At 33.9% G+C, this 18,250-nt stretch overlaps 1 protein-coding gene across 1 annotated transcript in view; it reads left to right on the forward strand.

The window, feature by feature from the left end:
- LOC132561906 (A-kinase anchor protein 9-like) overlaps nucleotides 1-16,512 on the forward strand; it is a 99,466-nt gene extending 82,954 nt beyond the window's left edge. The window contains exons 46-58 of the mRNA XM_060226618.1: nucleotides 1,041-1,188; nucleotides 1,478-1,689; nucleotides 1,890-2,178; nucleotides 3,523-3,732; nucleotides 5,252-5,401; nucleotides 5,933-6,075; nucleotides 7,732-7,822; nucleotides 8,398-8,580; nucleotides 8,726-8,917; nucleotides 9,701-9,939; nucleotides 10,492-10,574; nucleotides 11,035-11,329; nucleotides 11,700-16,512. Of these exons, the coding sequence (XP_060082601.1) occupies nucleotides 1,041-1,188; nucleotides 1,478-1,689; nucleotides 1,890-2,178; nucleotides 3,523-3,732; nucleotides 5,252-5,401; nucleotides 5,933-6,075; nucleotides 7,732-7,822; nucleotides 8,398-8,580; nucleotides 8,726-8,917; nucleotides 9,701-9,939; nucleotides 10,492-10,574; nucleotides 11,035-11,329; nucleotides 11,700-11,916 (2,452 nt within the window). The 3' untranslated portion in view covers nucleotides 11,917-16,512. The remainder of the gene's footprint in view (nucleotides 1-1,040; nucleotides 1,189-1,477; nucleotides 1,690-1,889; nucleotides 2,179-3,522; nucleotides 3,733-5,251; nucleotides 5,402-5,932; nucleotides 6,076-7,731; nucleotides 7,823-8,397; nucleotides 8,581-8,725; nucleotides 8,918-9,700; nucleotides 9,940-10,491; nucleotides 10,575-11,034; nucleotides 11,330-11,699) is intronic.
- Nucleotides 16,513-18,250: the final 1,738 nt, after the last annotated feature.

The raw sequence follows: 18,250 nt of genomic DNA on the forward strand, positions 1-18,250 counted from the left end.
TCTTATATCACCTCACTTTCCACTATCCTTATTGTTCAGAAGATACACTGAGTGACCTCTACCTGTAAACTGGACTTACAAATTAACAACCACTCCATCCTATTTAAAACGTATAGGAAATGGAATTGACTGTAGTGTATATAAATCACAGAGCAAGCGATTTTATAAAGAAAACAGCCAATTTTTCTGGTAAAAAAAATCATGAATTGGTTATTACCAAGAGGACTTTGCATGGTTTTTGCCTTCTAACTTTCAAATCCATCAAATTTTTTCAATTCGGTGTATTTCTAATTAAGAATATTACCCTGATTCCTCTATAACGATATTCATTAGTTATTTCAGCTATGGTTGCCATGGTGACCACAAATTTGCATAAATAAGAGGAAAAAAAATGAACATTCAGCCAATTTTATCATTTTTTCATTCAGATTTTACTTTACAGAATGAATATTGCTTTGATATATTTTCTCTACTAATGGCTTGTATCGAAATTTCCATCAGAATACTTAAGATTTTTGTTTGAAGTATGATTATCAATGCTGAGTTTTTGTAACTTCCAAATGTTTTGTTCTCCCTAAAAATATTACCAGTCATGAAGTTAACATGTAAAATGAATTATAGATTGATCACATGCTCTGTCACATGACGTCATACTTTACCATTTGAATTATCACATGTTCTGTCAAATGACTTCATATTTTAACCATTCTATGATCATTGGTTTGGTTTGAATTAAAATTAAAAGCAAGCATTTGATGTGCTAACTTTTATCCAAATAACTCAAAACACTATAGTATTAACGTATTCATTCAATTTTTTTTTATTTACAGTTGCCAATTGACACTCCTCAGTTACGCAGTTTTTCTCAGAAAATAAATATCAGACAAAAAAAGCATCCTCTTTCTATTCTATAAAAAAAAAAAAAAGATGATGAATTATTAAAGTAATGTGCTTTTGTTTTAGTTTGAGATATTGATTGATTGGATTGTTGTATTTATAATTTGGAATTTTATTTATGGTTGGTTGGTTGTACTATGTAGGGGTGCCCTGGAGGAGGAGAAGGGAAAATGCCACACTCTTGGGGAGAGGTTAGAAGCTGAGAAGTACAAAGTTCGCGACCTTAAGAATGACCTTGAAGATGCTAAGGTCAGGTCAGAGGTCAGGGATAAAATCAACAGCACCATTGAGGTAAGGATAGAATTTGTATGCTCTTAGCTGGCCATTAAATGATGGAAATATTTTATGATGTACATCAGTTGTTTGTCTTTAAGAATATCAGAATGTCTACCAGTTTCTATAAATAGAATCACACAGAAAATTCCTTCATATACTTTACTAAGGGAAATTTTTTGTTGATAGCCACTTAACTACACACATGTCATGGAGTCAGACTATTTTCAGAAATTACAAAAAACACAACTGTAATTCTGTTTATTGTTTTGGAACATAGTTGACGATTGACTTTCTTTTTTTCCAGAAATTGGAATCAGACCTGATGACAGAGCGTGACCTGAGAATAAAGATGGAGAATTCTCATGAATTAGACAGAGTGAAGATCAATGCCCTTCAACAGGATCTCAATACAGAACGCAAAAACTTGCAAATGTTTGAGGCAGAATATGAAACAAAAGTGACAGAATTAAAAACAGCTCTAGAGCTAGAGAAAATCCGTGCTGCTGATTTAGTCAGGTGAATTCCTTGTTTCACTTAAATTTTTCACATCCGTTGCAAACTTACCACCAAATCACTATCCAAAACAATGTTAAATATGTATGTTGAAGTCAATGTCTGCTCCGTCTTGTCTCGTTTTGTCTGTCTACTTTTGTAGGACATCTGCAGTAAAATAAACTTAGTAAACATGTGTATAAGAAAGTTGTTTGTGTTAACAGTGCACTTGAGAAGGAACAGACTGCCTGCCATAATCTGAGACAGAGTTTGTATGAACAACAAAATTCTGCAGAAAAATCAGACAACAAAGGTATTGTGGAAGACCTCCAGGTTGCCTTGAAAACAGAAAAGGCTTTGGTGATGGATTTACGTGGCGCACTCGAACATGATAAACATCGCATGGCTGGGATGGTTGCTGCTGTGAAATCGGAACGAACGGCAATGCAGGATGAACTTCAACAAGAAAGGGAGACAACTCGCCAGATAAAACATGACATTGATACCCTACAGGTAAATTTTTGAATTTCAGATAGAAAATTAAGAATGTTTGTAGATGTAAAGTGCTGTGTTAGCTCTGTTAGAAAATTACTGAAAATTATCTTATTGTTTAAGCATATCTTAATCTGTGATAAATACAGGTTTTGAAGATGTTCTCCAAAGTTTTTATCATTTTACATTTCATTCTCATACATCTGTTTCATTTTTCTTAAATTAAAATGGATTAAATCCATTTTAAAAAAGTACTTTCACTGTAACTGTTTCCTTTATGTTGTCTTTTCGTGATCATTAACATTGCTTGTGTCTACATGTTCTAACATCGTTATAACTAAGCAATAGTATCAAGTGTAGAAAATTCTCAGAAGTAACTGCATGACTTCAGAAAAGCTTTATCTTCCTGTAGAGTCGTTTTATTAAAAGTGTAGCTGTTTTAGAATACTTACCTTGAAATGATAATAAAAATGATGGTAATTTTAAGCTGCCATGAGAGAGAAGATTATCTCCCTTCATTTTATTGGCATTATGACTTGTGCTTGCTTAGGTGTATAATCTGATAAAATGAAAAGGTTTTTTTTGCTGTATGATGTAACAAAATGTTGAAGGTGATGTAGAAATTATAAAAATTTACTTTAAATTGTTTTGTCTGAAGACAAAATAACAATTTACTTTAAATTCATTTGTCTGAAGACAATATAACAATTTACTTTAAATTCATTTGTCTGAAGACAAAATAACGATTTACTTTAAATTCATTTGTCTGAAGACAATATAACAATTTACTTCAAATTTCGTCGTCTGAAGATGAAATAACAATTTACTTCAAATTCCTTTTCTGAAGACCAAAAAAGTCTTGTTTTCTATAAGTTTAACCATTTAGATTATTTCATATTATCCATAGCAGTTTCTATTGCTGTATCACCACACATAATTAGCCCTGTAACCCATATACTCTGGTGCTCTTGATAGATATATGAGCTGGCAGTGATATAGAATTTGTTGGTATTATAACAAAACTGTAATAGATGTGAGTGGGCTTATAAGGTATAGGCATATTGCTAAATGTTGATTTTTTACACATTAAAAGGTTTCTCTTCTCAACCACTATTCCACAAAACTTCTGTGACCCACTCACTAAGGGGGGAAAAATGATAAACATGGGCTCATAATGAAAATTTCTTGTAGTAAAATTTTAAATACAAAATGAAAAAAGTTCTGTGGACAGGCAATCCAAACATCAGGTTCAATATAATTATGTCAATGAAACTAATTTTTTCTTTATCATAGTAAATAAAAATTTAAAGATAAACATTGACTTGACCCTGATCAAGCTAGACAAACATCTCCTGGACCTTGTAGCTTCAGAATCTGGAGTTCACTCGCATGTTCGAACGCGAGCGGGAACAGGTATCACGCCTGAAAGCTGAGCGGGAACAACTACGGTCAGAAGTAAAAGCCATCCAGGATGCAGATAATGAACGGGAGCGACTTCGGGACACAGAGAAACTGTCAGAAAGACGACGGCTAAGACAAGTGGAGCGAGAGAGGGATGATCATAAAATGAAACTGGTAAAAAAACCATTCTACCTTTGGAAAGTTTTCAATTACTGGATTGGAATTTTGCTCGCTTACGTATCTGAGCTGAAACAGCATGATCAGGCCAGGCTTTTATCATTTGAGGATTTAGCTTGTATTGACAAGTGTATAAGCTAATCCAGCCCTGGAATTGGAACTGGGAAATGTTGGGAAATGTGGCACATCTGATCATCTAGAAATAAAATTTTCATTCCCATCCGCTTTTAGAAATTATTTGGGGCATGCAGCCAAAGTACAATGAGTACCCAACATATTTACAAATTAAAAAAAATTAACACAAATATACTCTGTCGTCTTTATCATCAATTAACGCTAACAAAAATGAAAATTATTTCATCCATACCTGTTTTAATATGTTTTCCTACATATACTTCATGCATTTCATTTAACTCCTATTTGTATAGAAATCTAAGATTTGCTTTTTAATTGCTTTTTGATGTGAGTCTATATTCTGTTGCTTTATGTGTTATTTTGCTATGTTGTTTGCTTTGCTGTATACAGCATCGGATGATGTGTATGGTGTATACATTTGTCTGCATAGTTTTACAAAATAATAGTAATTTGATGAAACCATGTAAAAAAATTTACAAAAACTTACTGCTTCTTCAAGTTCAAACTGCATGTTGAAATATTTAGAAATATTATCTTTATCAGAATCAAATACACCTTTATTTGCTTTTCCATGCCAACATCATTTTATGGACTTTTTCTTGTTTTCTTTTAAACATTACCAAATTTATGTTGCATTTTGAACTGAATTATTTTCAAAGCAAAATGTTAGGCTCCTGTTCCATCATCGATGAAGGGCAAGGGGGACACAAACATTGTCTACTTGGTACTAAAGTAAGGATAAATATTTTATCTAATTACTGATTGGCTGCAATTCTCTGCAATCTTGAATTAAAATAGAAATTCAATGACAACTTACTGGGTGTTGATTGAAATCTAGAGCTTAAAAGTGATAATGCATCAGAAGTCAACCATTTACATAACTTAGATTCATCACTTGATTGACATTTTAATTTAGGGGGTAAGTTCCACAGAGAAAAAGTTTTTGTAGATACAATTTGTTCCATGTTTGAGTTGAAAACCTTAAATAACATTATACCTATACTTTACTTTATGCCACAACAATTTTAATTTTTGTTGTAATTTTGAAAAAAATTTTGTACAGGGTTTTTATATAGGTTTTAGTTATTGATCAAACTGTACTAAGATACCAACAATGGTAAACAAACAAAATTAAATGAACTACAACTGAGAGGGTTTTACAGTAAAATTTTACTTGTTATATTCTTATATCAATTTCATTGCATTCAGGATGATTTTGTTAATAAATTTATTTTCCTATGAAAACTACACTTCATGGTTTTTAATGTGAGACCCATTTGCTTTGATTCCTTTATATTTATTATATTTTTATTGATATATTTATTATGGGTCTATTCATCCATTTCATTATTACGTATGTATTCAATAATTCTATACCCAGCATGAGCAGACATTGGAAGCACAGAGACTAACACAGAAGGTGCTGGACCTACAGGACCAACTGGCTCAGAGCCGGGAGAAGGAATTGGATGCTATCCGTGACCTGGAGCAGGAACGCTTGTCAACCATTCAATCTCAGTTCTATGACGGGGTAAGGAGAAAACTTATTAGAAAAAAATTCCATGTTGGGTCAAGGACCTGGGAAGGGAGACAACTTATTGGAAAAAAAATTCATATCAGGTCAAGCACCTGGGAAGGGAGACAACTTATTAGAAAACAATTCAACATTGGGTCAAGGACCAGGGAAGGGAGATAACTTCTTAGAAAACAATTCAATCTTGAGTCAAGTACATGGGAAGGGAGATAACTTCTTAGAAAACAATTCAACATTGTTTTTTTGATAGATTACAGAGAAAGATGTCATAAGGAGTTTTTCCTGATATGAGTTATAAACTACTGTTAACATACATCCTTTGGTGTTAATTTTGAAAATTTTCCATAATCAGGATTACAGTAAATAAAGTTTACTTTCATTTGTATGTATGTATATATGGTAGGTATTGGTATTCCAATTTATTGGCACATTTCCATTTGTTGAAATTGTAAATGTTGATTTGAATTTCACTGATTTATATATGTTTATAATAATTCAGTACTTCACTAATGATTTGAACATCTACAGTTCCAGCACAATGGCTCCCCGCGAGGGACACCAAACACAAATCATGATCAGTGGAACGTTTACAAGGCTCAACTCCAGAGTTTAAGTCAGAGTCTACAGTACCTTATCCTACAGTACCGGGACAGTCTGGACCGCAGCTCAAAGTAAGTCAGTCTGGACCGCAGCTCAAAGTAAGTCAGTCTGGACTGCAACTCAAAGTAAGTCAGTCCTACTCTGTAGACAGTCTGGACCGTAACTCAAAGTAAGTCAGTCCTACCCTGTAGACAGTCTGGACCGCAGCTCAAAGTAAGTCAGTCTGGACCGCAACTCAAAGTAAGTCAGTCCTACTCTGAAGACAGTCTGACCGTAACTCAAAGTAAGTCAGTCCTACCCTGTAGACAGTCTGGACCGCAGCTCAAAGTAAGTCAGTCTGGACCACAACTCAAAGAAAGTCAGTCCTACCCTGTAGACAGTCTGGACCGCAGCTCAAAGTAAGTCAGTCCTACTCTGTAGACAGTCTGATCGTAACTCAAAGTAAGTCAGTCCTACTCTGTAGGCAGTCTGGACCGCAGCTCAAAGTAAGTCGGTCTGGACCGCAACTCAAAGTAAGTCAGTCTGGACCGCAACTCAAAGTAAGTCAGTCCTACCCTGTAGACAGCCTGGACCGCAGCTCAAAGTAAGTCAGTCCTACCCTGTAGACAGTCTGGACAGCAGCTCAAAGTAAGTCAGTCCTACTCTGTAGACAGCCTGAACCATAACGTAAAGTAAGTCAATCCTACTCTGTAGACAGCCTGGACCGTAACTCAAAGTAAGTCAGTCCTACTCTGTAGACAGCCTGGACCGTAACTCAAAGTAAGTCAATCCTAAATCTGTAGACAACCTGGACTGTAACTCAAAGTAAGTCAATCCTATCCTGTAGACAACCTGGACTGTAACTCAAAAGTAAGTCAATCCTACACAATAGCCAATCTGGACCATAGCTTTGAGTAAGTAAATCCTACATTTTGGGGAAAAAATATTTGGAAAATTGTCCAGCTATGCAGCAACAGATCTTTCTAAAATTTTGTGGAAATGACCAGTGCAATATGTAAATGTGACCCTTAAGTGACATTCCAAGCATTTTGAGAAATAGCCATTTTCTTAGCATCCAATTAACTTGAGATTTGATTCATACCTTTCTTGAACAGTACATTTTAACATATAAGACAAGTTTTCTCCTTCCTTTTTTGAAAATTTTGGTAACCATGGTAACTGTAAGCAGGTTTTACCATAAATGCCCATAAAACCATGGTCATACAACAGATTTTATTATTTGACTACATGGTATAACTCATTAAAGCTTTAGAAGGATACACTAGGTGTTTGGGAAACAGTAACTCTACAATCCAATCCTGGCCACTGATTGGTTAAAATGTACATAATATCTGATTTGGTATATAGGGTTAAAAGAGGATCCAAGATATTGCTGTTTGCGTATCATTACCGTGATAATCATGCTAAGGCAAATGATGGCCTCTGATTGATTGAAATTAAGAAAATTAACCAGTTTTGACCAAATTAGGTTTATAAGGGCATTAGGGGATGCCAAACATCACTGTATATGTTTTATTTTCATGACAACTATGCTGAGGCAAATTGTGGCCACCTATAGGTAGAAATCTGATTTTGTCTGATTTTGTATAAAGAGATATTAGGAAATGCCAAAAATATATTTTGAGGTCTTTTCATCTGTAGGGGATATTAGTTATCCTCAGGATGATAGTTCTAGTTAGATTAGACGGAAGCAAGAAGATATCTGTATATTGTTTTTTATTTTTTAGATCGGATGGAAGCAGGGAAATGCAACATGCACTTAGTGACCTTCTCAGTGAACTGAAGCAACTACAGATGCCACTAGAGTTTGAGTCACAGGTAAGTCAACCTAATCTCAAAGTCGTTCTGTTCCTGTATCTACTTGTACTATACACTATGAATATCTCTTGGACTGTGTATAATCATTGTATCAGTATATCTTACATGCATGATGGAGTATATAGAGATATGCTGTCTACATGTTCCCATGCCTCATTGCTTAAGAATTAAACCCCTTTATTGTTACTATCCTGATTCAGAAGACTGCCTGAAATTCAGCCTTGTATAAACAAAGCAGATTTTGTGTAAAAGACATATTCGTTTATAAAATGTGTCCTCTCTTAAACTTTGTGACTCAGTGTTACAGAAAAAAAAACTGCATTTAATTTTGTAGTTCAATGCTCATGTTGGCATTTCTCATATGATTTGGTTTATGTAAATTCAAATTAGATATTTATGTTCAGATATTATTTATAACAAAATACTGAACAGTTGTTTTGATGATATACTTTGGGTGACAGATGATAGATGATGGTTTACAGTCAATTAAATTACCCTTTTCACAAACTAGTTTGTGTTGGTGTCACGGATACAAAGATATGGATACATTGTTATAGCATTGTTTGTTTTGACAGAATGAGTCTAACCTCTTGGCACGACCAAATCCTTCTGTAATCAACGAACGAGTACTTCGTCATAATGCCGATCTTACCAGTTTTGTGACACGTCTGACTGAGGAGAAGATGGATCTACGCAACTCTCTTGGACAAATGGAAGAACAGCTGTGGCACCAACAACAAAGGGGGACAACTCACCAGGTATCTACAGTTAAACTCACTTGATTATGTACAAACATTTCTATCCTGCATAGAACATTATTTTGTATGTTGATTCTGTTTATTTTGGGGTTTTACTCTTTTTATATTCTTGATTGTAAATTTTTCTCTTCGTCAATTCTTACAGAATGGAAATACAACTGACGGTGCTACTAACCAGTTCGAGGAACGTGCAAACTGGGCCAAAGAGAGGCTGTCCCTCCAACTGACACTTAATGATGCTGAACAACGCATTGACCAGCTTACAGCTAATCTGAGAATGGAGCGTGACCGACGGTCAGTGATGGGCAGCAGTGGTTCTGAGTCTGACAGAGAGAAGGTTAGTAGTTGCAGTTTTTAATATGTGAGACAGTTCGATCTGTTTTTTCTTATTCCAAAATTGGCCTATTTCTCTAAAATCCAATGTCATTTCATTTTTTACCTAAAGGTATTTTTTGAAAAAAAAACAAGAAAATACTAAAAATAATGCATTTTCACGTAAATTGTAAATATGCAGTACTAACCATTACATCAAAACCAATAAAGTTTTCACTCATCCTCACGTAACAAAAGTTCGATTTACTTTATATTTATTTCACTTGTTGGTGTCAAATGTCTATGGAGATCATTTAGTGTACTTACAATTACTGACAGGATGGAGTCAGAATCCAGGTCAATGCTTAAGTGACAAAGGTTAACTTGTGTCTCATTGTACACTATTGCAGTAATTACTACGTATCTTCATTACTGTGTATGGTCTAAGATAGTGTATAGCTTTTCTGGTAATGATGAAGAATGCTAAGGGAGCTGCTTATACAGAAAATTAACTTCAAACATTTGTTAGCTCCAGTCTTGTAAATCAGAAGTGTAAAATATAACGAGTTTATAATGCATAAGTTTATCATATGTTTTTGTGATGCCCAAAATTCATGGTTCTCCAAACACACACAAAAATTCTTTGACACTGATATCAAAGATAAGAAATGTTTCATGTAACTTTAAACTGTTCTTCATTTCACAGAGATATAAGTTTGTCGTATAATTTGTTTAAAAGCCCATTTAGCTGTGCAATAGTTAATTGTTGGCTTTAGTGATATGTTGTATACATGGGTATATTTTGTAGATCCAGAGACTTTATGGTAAATATCTGCGAGCCGAAAGTTTCCGGAAGGCATTGGTATACCAAAAGAAGTACTTGCTGTTACTGCTTGGCGGATTCCAGGATTGTGAAGAAACAACTCTTGCCATGCTTGCCCAAATGGGCGCATATCCCTCTCCCGAGGACGTGAATCAACATCAACACCGACGACGTCCCTACAACATCTTTAGAAGTGCGGCAAGAGTCATTGTTGCTGTTACTAGGTCAGTGAACTTTGATATTCAAGAATTTGACTTTTAACTACATGTATGTATATTCTCACTGGTATAATATATATTAAATATTTGTTAAATGATTTCATAAAAGTTGTTTCCAATTCCAAATTGATATAAGTCATTTCTCAGGTGATTTTTGTCAAAGTTGATACAAGGTTAAGTGCATGTCCCTTGGATGACTTTGTATCTCTGGGCAACAAGGCCAAGATCATCAAAACCGTTCATAGAAATCATGATTCATGGAAGGGATACATTTCTTCACTTTAGATTTTATGTATAATGAACCATGTTCTCTTTTTGCAAAACATGTGTACCTGTAACTCAATTTAATGTAGCAGTATAAATTGGGTTATTGTTGCTTTATATTCTACTAATAGTCAAGGTCATGTAAGGTTTGAGGGGCAGAGAAAAACCAATGTTCCTGGAGAAAAAATTGTTGAAATGAATATGTTGTACACCATGATGAAATGTAAAACGCATTAAGCATGCAAAACACAAAAATGTTTGTGAAATTATTATCTAAATATTTATTTGTAATAGGATGAAGTACCTGGTGAAGAAATGGCGACGGGCCACAAGAGTCGGCTCTCCTGTAGTGGGTGGATCTGTCAACACTCAACAAGGTAGATAACTCCGTTGTAATAGCTTAACTTTATTGTAATAACAATAAAAAGTGTGAATAAAGTTATATGGAAAAACAACCTATCAGAGTGACATTGTAAACATTTTGGGTATCTGTTAAGCAGTGCCTCCTTTTCATATTTTTTAATTAAGCCCGATTTTAAATTTTTAGTGAGAGAAAATTATTAAAATATTTGGAATGAGTGTACACTACAAACTCTGATAGATGTTTCCCCATTAAACATTCATATCAATAATTCTAATCAGTGATGATATTTACGTCAAATATGAATACTATCAATTAACATTTCGTTGAAACTCTTCCTTTAATTTTAAATTTCTTTTAAAGATAACAAGAATAAGTTTAAAGTTATTCAGTTTTGGGCTTTAACAACTAAAGGTCTCCTTCAAAATAAATTTTAAACAATCTTTTAAAATTTGTTTGTTTTTCAACCATTTCAGCCTACATGCCAACTGATGGTAGTTTTTCACCCCCAAGACTAACTAGTGGGCGGAATTTCTCTCCTCCTAGGATCAATGGGTCGCCTCCATATAACTCAAACACATCAATGACACGCCCATCCCAAGTCACATTTTCAGCATCCTTACCTCCAGGAGACTCTGACTCAAACTCTCCATCCTCCTATCAGCCCATAGCATCTCGCCCTTCTGCCGCAGTAGGATCAACTCCCCCTACAAAGGAATATAGTCTGACAAGACATGTCGCCTCCCGTGACTCCAAATCTGGTGCTAGAAGGTGAGTGTTGGGTTTTCTAAACTTGAAATATAATCATAACTAGGGCTCCTCTAATATACATCTACTCCACTCAAGGATTCGACTTATAGTTTTAGGGTACCAACCTGGAATATGATTTGATATAGATGTTAAAGCAAGGAAACCAAAACATGGATAGAAATGGTTTATTAAAGGAGGTCAGTCAAATAGATGTTGTAATGCAATAGTTCTCTTGTCTATTGATAAATTAAAAAGAGATGCAAATTGATTATGACTTATTAGATATTTTATTTAGATTGGTCCTTTCTCAGTTCTTATTTGTTACAGGGGCACTTGATCAATGTATTGTCATCGTTTTACTTACAATGGTCTCTTTTATTTTTTTTGCCAGAAAACTTTTATCTTTATCTCATCAAACTAAACCAAGTTCACACAGTTCTGAAAGTTCCCATGGAAATCAAGGTGCCACATCACGACAGTCTGAACAGCCTAAAGAAGCTCTCCATGACGACTACATTAAGCGTTTAGAGAGTCTACAAAAAACACTCAGCAATATGAGTAGCTCATCAGGTACGCCACGCCGGGGATCCTCGATGCATTATCACTAATGTCATTTTTGTCGTATGACAGACGTATGACATGATCAGAAGTGCTTGTTATACCAATAATTATGACCTATAAATGTATATTACTGGCACCATATTATAACAAGGGTTCTGTGATCCTTGGCATTCAAGCAAAGTCTGCTTGAAATGAAGCTTGACTTGTGAAATTTTTTTCAGCAATTGTCATGAAGTTAACATCTTTGATTCACTCTTTCAGAAAGTTCAGAACATATTTTTTGGCTATGTACATACATCAGATATCTTATATAGCAAACCGTGTTATACAAAGAACTACCTATATATCTGCAGATTGTTTATGTCAAAATTCATCTCTTATGCTATTTTTGTATGTTATACTCAGAATCTTGGTCATTTAAGTGACACCGTTGGCTACATTGTAAGCATCAATAAGTGTGTACCAACTCTGTAGATTGAAGACAAATAATTAGTTCATTAAAGATTGACAACTGAGTGCAGATATTTTGTATCAGATAATATATGTTTTTGTTTTGTGTATTTTCAGGTTGAGCTATAAGATACTGGGTAATACTTATATAGACTGTACTGACTAAACTGTGTATAATACTAACCCTACCACTGTTTGGTGTTTTAGATAACGAATCCGACCTATGGTAGAATACAGGTAAAGCGTTCGGTGATTTCGGGTATATCTTCTCTACATCCCAATACACACCCATATAAAGGCAATATTCCATACACTTTACTATTCATTTCTTATGGGACCAGTGCTGGAGACGATTTCTTTTGGTTTCAGGTCAATGTCGTGTAAAATACATAAATTTCCATCATTTTACGTTTTCTTTTCAAGTATTCTGGAAGCAAATTCTTTGTTGTATAGTTTAATTTGATAAGATAGTATTGAAGGTAATTCCATGTTATCATTACTATCCTTAAAACACATCTTCTTTGTATTGTACATCATAACAATGTGAATGCCACAGGTACATCATGTGGATATTTGGTTGAATATCAGAAATATTTTCCATGTTGCCTTTGAAAATTACTTTATTAGCCAATTTTTCTCCAAAACTGATCTTCCCTGATCCTTATATACAAGTAGACTACTGGTGAAAGCTGGGTTTTTTTTTTTTTTTTTTTTGGTTCACTTTTTATCTAGGTACATGCATTATTGGGTTTTAGGTAAAAGAAAAAATGTCTGTACAGTGGAAATATTGGCTGTATATAACAACCTATACTGGTGATGGCTGGAACTGAAATATATAATCAAAAAAATATCAAAAAATAGCACAGATACAATATTTACTATTAGCCTACACTTTTTATCTGGTCTGGTATATTGTTAAGGAATATGAACTTTTACATGAAAAATGGTGAAGATTAATACTTTTTATAATTATTAACTTGCCTTTCTTCATTTTTGGTGGAGGGGAAGGGGGTTGATAATGCACAGTTTTAGTCTGTCAATGAGAAAACGCTGAACTTATTACCAGAAGTTACACACAACTGATATGGCTATTTCTGTGGGTGTGATCATGATTATAACTTTATGTAGTTGATACAAGGACTTAACAGCCTTGCTTATAAACATGTCAGCCATAAGATTGAAACAGGGTCTTACAATATCTTACAAGATAAATATTTCAAGATAAAGTAAAGATGGATGTTATACTGATGATTATGTCTGCAAAACAGGTTTAAGATATCACTACAACATCTGAAGATATTACACATACGCCAGTCACTGATTTTATAAAATTTGTAGATTTTTATCTAAAAATGTTAGAATTCTTATTGAAAAATCACATTTAACACCCTTTGTTACTAAGTATGTCTTCAGAGAACTGTTTTATTTAATGATAAGATCAAATGAAACTGCATTTATTTTATAATTTTGAACACACCCACTAGAGACGATCAAAGTTTAGCTTTGAAAAAGAGCCGGTTTAACAAGCTTCGCTTCTATCCGACTATTGTGGCTGTCTTGCACATTGTGGATTTGGCTAATAATGATGTAGTTAACCTGTGTGCTTCATATCACTAGATACAGTGCATGTTTGGTTTGTGGTAGATATTAGTAAAAATGATGGTTTGTTCTGTAAGTCAGTGTGAACCAGCTAAATGGACAAATCTAACATTCGTGAAATCTCAAGTCGACCATCTCGGATGAAAACGCAAACCTGCTGACCTTGACCAGTGTGTTGTGGTATTATGGGATGTAACGGAGGATAACGAGTGGAAAAAATATGCCAAACAAGTCTACAGTGCCATGATTATAAACCTGTATAAATGATATAAACAGTATGTTTGGTATCTCGATGTTTGATTCAGAATTATATATATATTCATCAAGGACAGAAGTCAAATTACACTGACCATTTTAAGTGCAGAGGCAGATATTGTTAAGAAATTCAATACTCAGGTATAAGCATATCATCTGTGGCGTCTCTCCTAGCAGAGCTGTCAGGGAAAGAAGTATAGATGTATAAGGTGCCATGTTTATCCTGTCATAAGCCTTGGGGTCCAACATTGGACTCAAAAGTATAGAAATAGGCATATTGCCAAGCTAATGCGTAACCTGTGAAGGAAGGGGACGGACATACACAGCAATTCTACACATGTATTCTACTGAAACTGAGATATATGGATGGGCTGATAACCAGATACAGGCTTACTGTTGGATAAACATGTGGAATATGTATTGAAATATTATAACGTTTCAAAATGTTGGTGTGGGACCAAAAGCAAATGACATTAACATTTCTGTAAAGAAAAAGATTCACGGTTCATTAAATTTGTCTGAAGAGCATCTCAATTCATCATCCCATGAAATCGACTCAAGCAAGATTCAATGCTTAAATGGTTGACATTTCCGTAAAGAAGACCATGTTAGTCAGTTATACAGATTTATACCAGAAATGATATTATCATTAAAAGCTTTTTATTGAAATATTTTGCTACTTCAACATTTAAAAGGAAGCTATGGTTGTAATATCCATGAGTATGTATCCACAGCCTGAGATATATATAACAGCCCATACATATTTTAGAGTGAATCTCCTTATCCTCTATATTCTAGGACAAGACAGGTGGTCTTTGGTACAATTTATTATTGTGTAGGCACAGTGTAAACATTGGGAGAACAGAACATATATTTCATTTTTCTTTTTCTCATCAGAAATGGAAAGAAGTTGTTTGCAACATATCAATATTATAAATTCATGATAACAGTTAAAAAGAAATCAGTTTTTTCGACACAAAAATTGCAACACAGCATCACACTTAGGTGAATATGAGAGTGTGTTGGTTCTGGGATATTTGTCTGTGATGACTGTACACTAGTCAGAAATACACGAGGACATTTACTCAGTGATATGTTACCTAGCAATGGATCCTTGTTAATCTCGACACTTTGAGAAATATTAACTTTCTGTGAATATTACTGTTTAAATTAACAAGGTTCTGTTTAATTATTGCTTATTAAATTATTATGAATTGTTTACATATATGCATTTATCCACATCATTGCCATAGTAAGGATATTATGTTATAAGGTTATGTGCTGAAATAGTTGCCTTGTAGTATACAACTGAAATATTGTTTTATATTAGAAATGTACAATATTACTGTCTCACTAGTTTGTTGAAACATGTGCTTGTTAAAATGTCTTGTAGTAAGGCTGTTTGATGAAAATTAAGGGACCAGCATGGGTTTGAATTTGATTAACATTTCGTAATGATTTTCAGTGTGAAACTTAAAAGTTTGAACTTACTGCTAAGTTACAACATGTATTCACAATTTCTGAGGATACAGTTAATCATGAATAATATTACTGGACCTGAGTATTCAGCGAGTGACTGAAATTCCATTTTGACATGTAAGTTTGAAGATGTACTATCTTTTGGAAATATTGCATCATTTCTCTGTTCTCATATAGGAATGATTGCCAATGTCACATTTCGATATTTTATGGACAAATTGTTTTGTTATTTTCTTACGCAATTTTTTTATTTTAAGTTTGCTAAACTGTGAAATCCACATTTGATATTCATCTGCTATATACAATATGCATTTTTGCTGTTTGTGATAGCTGGAATAACAAGTATTAGAATACCATGTAGATATGTATTTTATAAATTGGGTAATTGTGACTTGAATGCCGTAATGCTTCTTATTGGTAGCTTTTACATGGTTAGCCTTAAATCATACGATATGATCGTGTATCTTAATCTTCGATAATCGACATTATTAACGGTATGCTTATTGCAAAGGTTAATGTTTCATTTAAGAAATATTCAAACCAATTAAAATAAAATCATGCATGACAAATGTTTGATTTTTCAACCTTTAATTAAGATTATTCTGATTAAAATTTTTTAAATGATGTCACCATGGTTTTTTGTGTTCAAATCATTGGAATATTTACCATAATTGATTTGAACAAGTATATGCAATGATATATCTGTGTGTATGTAAGTATGTAAATATGTTAATATAAGTAGACTGAGGGATGGATGAGTCAACCATTTCATTTATTCATGTTCTTTAAAGTAAATATGTTATTATTCCTAATAAAAGGGAACAATTCAGAATATAAAATAAATTATTTTGATATCAAAATATTGTTCTGTTATTGTGTTAAATTTCAGTATTGAAGTTAGATGCAGGTGAACATTATAAGGAATATTTATGAAGGGCGATATGTGTAAGGGGAAACATTTGCTTCACTTTACTTTCTCCTGTTTTACCCTTTTACGAATAGGGCAAAAATAAAAAGTAAGTAAAAAGTTGATGTTAAAATTAATTTCTTTTTTTCATCTATTTGAGGTTGAACTTGTTTTATGTGAGGGCCAAAAAAAACAAAAGTTGTACAAATGTTTCTCCATACACACTATCCAGTAAAGGTATTTTTAGTTCACTATCATCAGATGGTGAGCTGTTCAGATTGCCTTTCATTAGTCCTTCAACAATTCTAGCTATTGTTATTTCTGAAGAAGTGCTGGATCAAAGTATAGGTACCAACACTCGCCTCACATTTCCAGACTGATTTGGAAAAAAAAATGTCAGATAGGCAGTCATCTTGGATTTGAAAGAGCAAACATTTTACAATATTTCTGGAGAAGCACTGGATGGATCATTCTCAAATTTCATATATTAGCTCTTGTTGGGTCTTTGCGATGCCCGCTTAATTTTCAGACAGATGAAAATAAATAAAACTGTGGAAAAGTTGCCATCTCGGAGTTTAAAAGTTATTATTAGTTATTCCTATTAGCTAATACGAAGGTAGCAGAGAAAAGACACAAGGAACCGATAAAGATCTTACACTGTACCTTGATGATAGCCAGTTTTCCTCTGGAATGTGGTCATCTGCCTACCTATTCCATGGTCTGGTGTATTTGAGCACAATATAAAAACTCCTTGACATATAATTAAAAAAATTTGTCATTATATACAGCTTTATCAAAGTCGGCTGAAAGCCATTCAAAAATTATTGTCTGTGATATTGCTACAAGCTCTTTCTCAGCACCATGAGGAGCATACAACCAGAGCTGCCATTTCAGCACTAATATAGCCTGTGTAGCATGGTATTGTGAAGCATGGGGAAATGAACTGAGTCAAAATACCATTCTGGTGAAATCCCAGGCTCTTAGTATTAGGTTATGACCAGTATGACAATAGCAGGTGAAAATGTCATCTGGTCTGGCACTCCTATTTTTATCACTACATTTTAGCTGAATAAGGTGTTATCATGGAAATATCTTTTGTTGTAATTCATTGACCCTGTTTCCTGTATCACTAGTGTAGTGGCAATATTTGACAAACTCCTTCTCCATCTTTGTGCTTATAGTAGCTAAAAATAGAAAATGGACTGATTTGTTTCATGAACACCAAAACATGTTTGCCAGGATATTCAATTGGGATCCATCAATCTACCAGCAATTTCAGGGGGCACACCTTAGAAACTGTTACACAGCTCTACAAAACTTTTGCCACCTGTCAAGCCATTTCTAAGAGAGAAAGTTTCATTTAACAAAAAAAATGTTGTTACCATGAAATAACTTTCCAAAAATGCCATGTTTGATGTTCCTAGCTTTTGGGACTTCAACTCAAAAGATGTTTGACATAATTGGAGAGTTTTTATTAACAATGCAGGGCAGTGCCATGGGACATAACACAATAGAATGGTGTATCTATAGGAGCCAAAAGGGTTCGGACAAAATCTTCCAGAAAAAAAAGAACGTTAAGAAAATACCAACATTGAAACATAATCATGATTAAGCTCAAATTCCATAAAGCTAGGATAAAGTATGAACAGAAAATAGATTTACATGGAGACTCATGAAAAAGTACTATGAGA

This window comes from Ylistrum balloti, unplaced genomic scaffold, assembly GCF_031769215.1.
Source record: "Ylistrum balloti isolate Yb309-2 unplaced genomic scaffold, AGI_CSIRO_Ybal_v1 Utg371306, whole genome shotgun sequence".
NCBI lineage: Eukaryota > Metazoa > Mollusca > Bivalvia > Pectinida > Pectinidae > Ylistrum > Ylistrum balloti.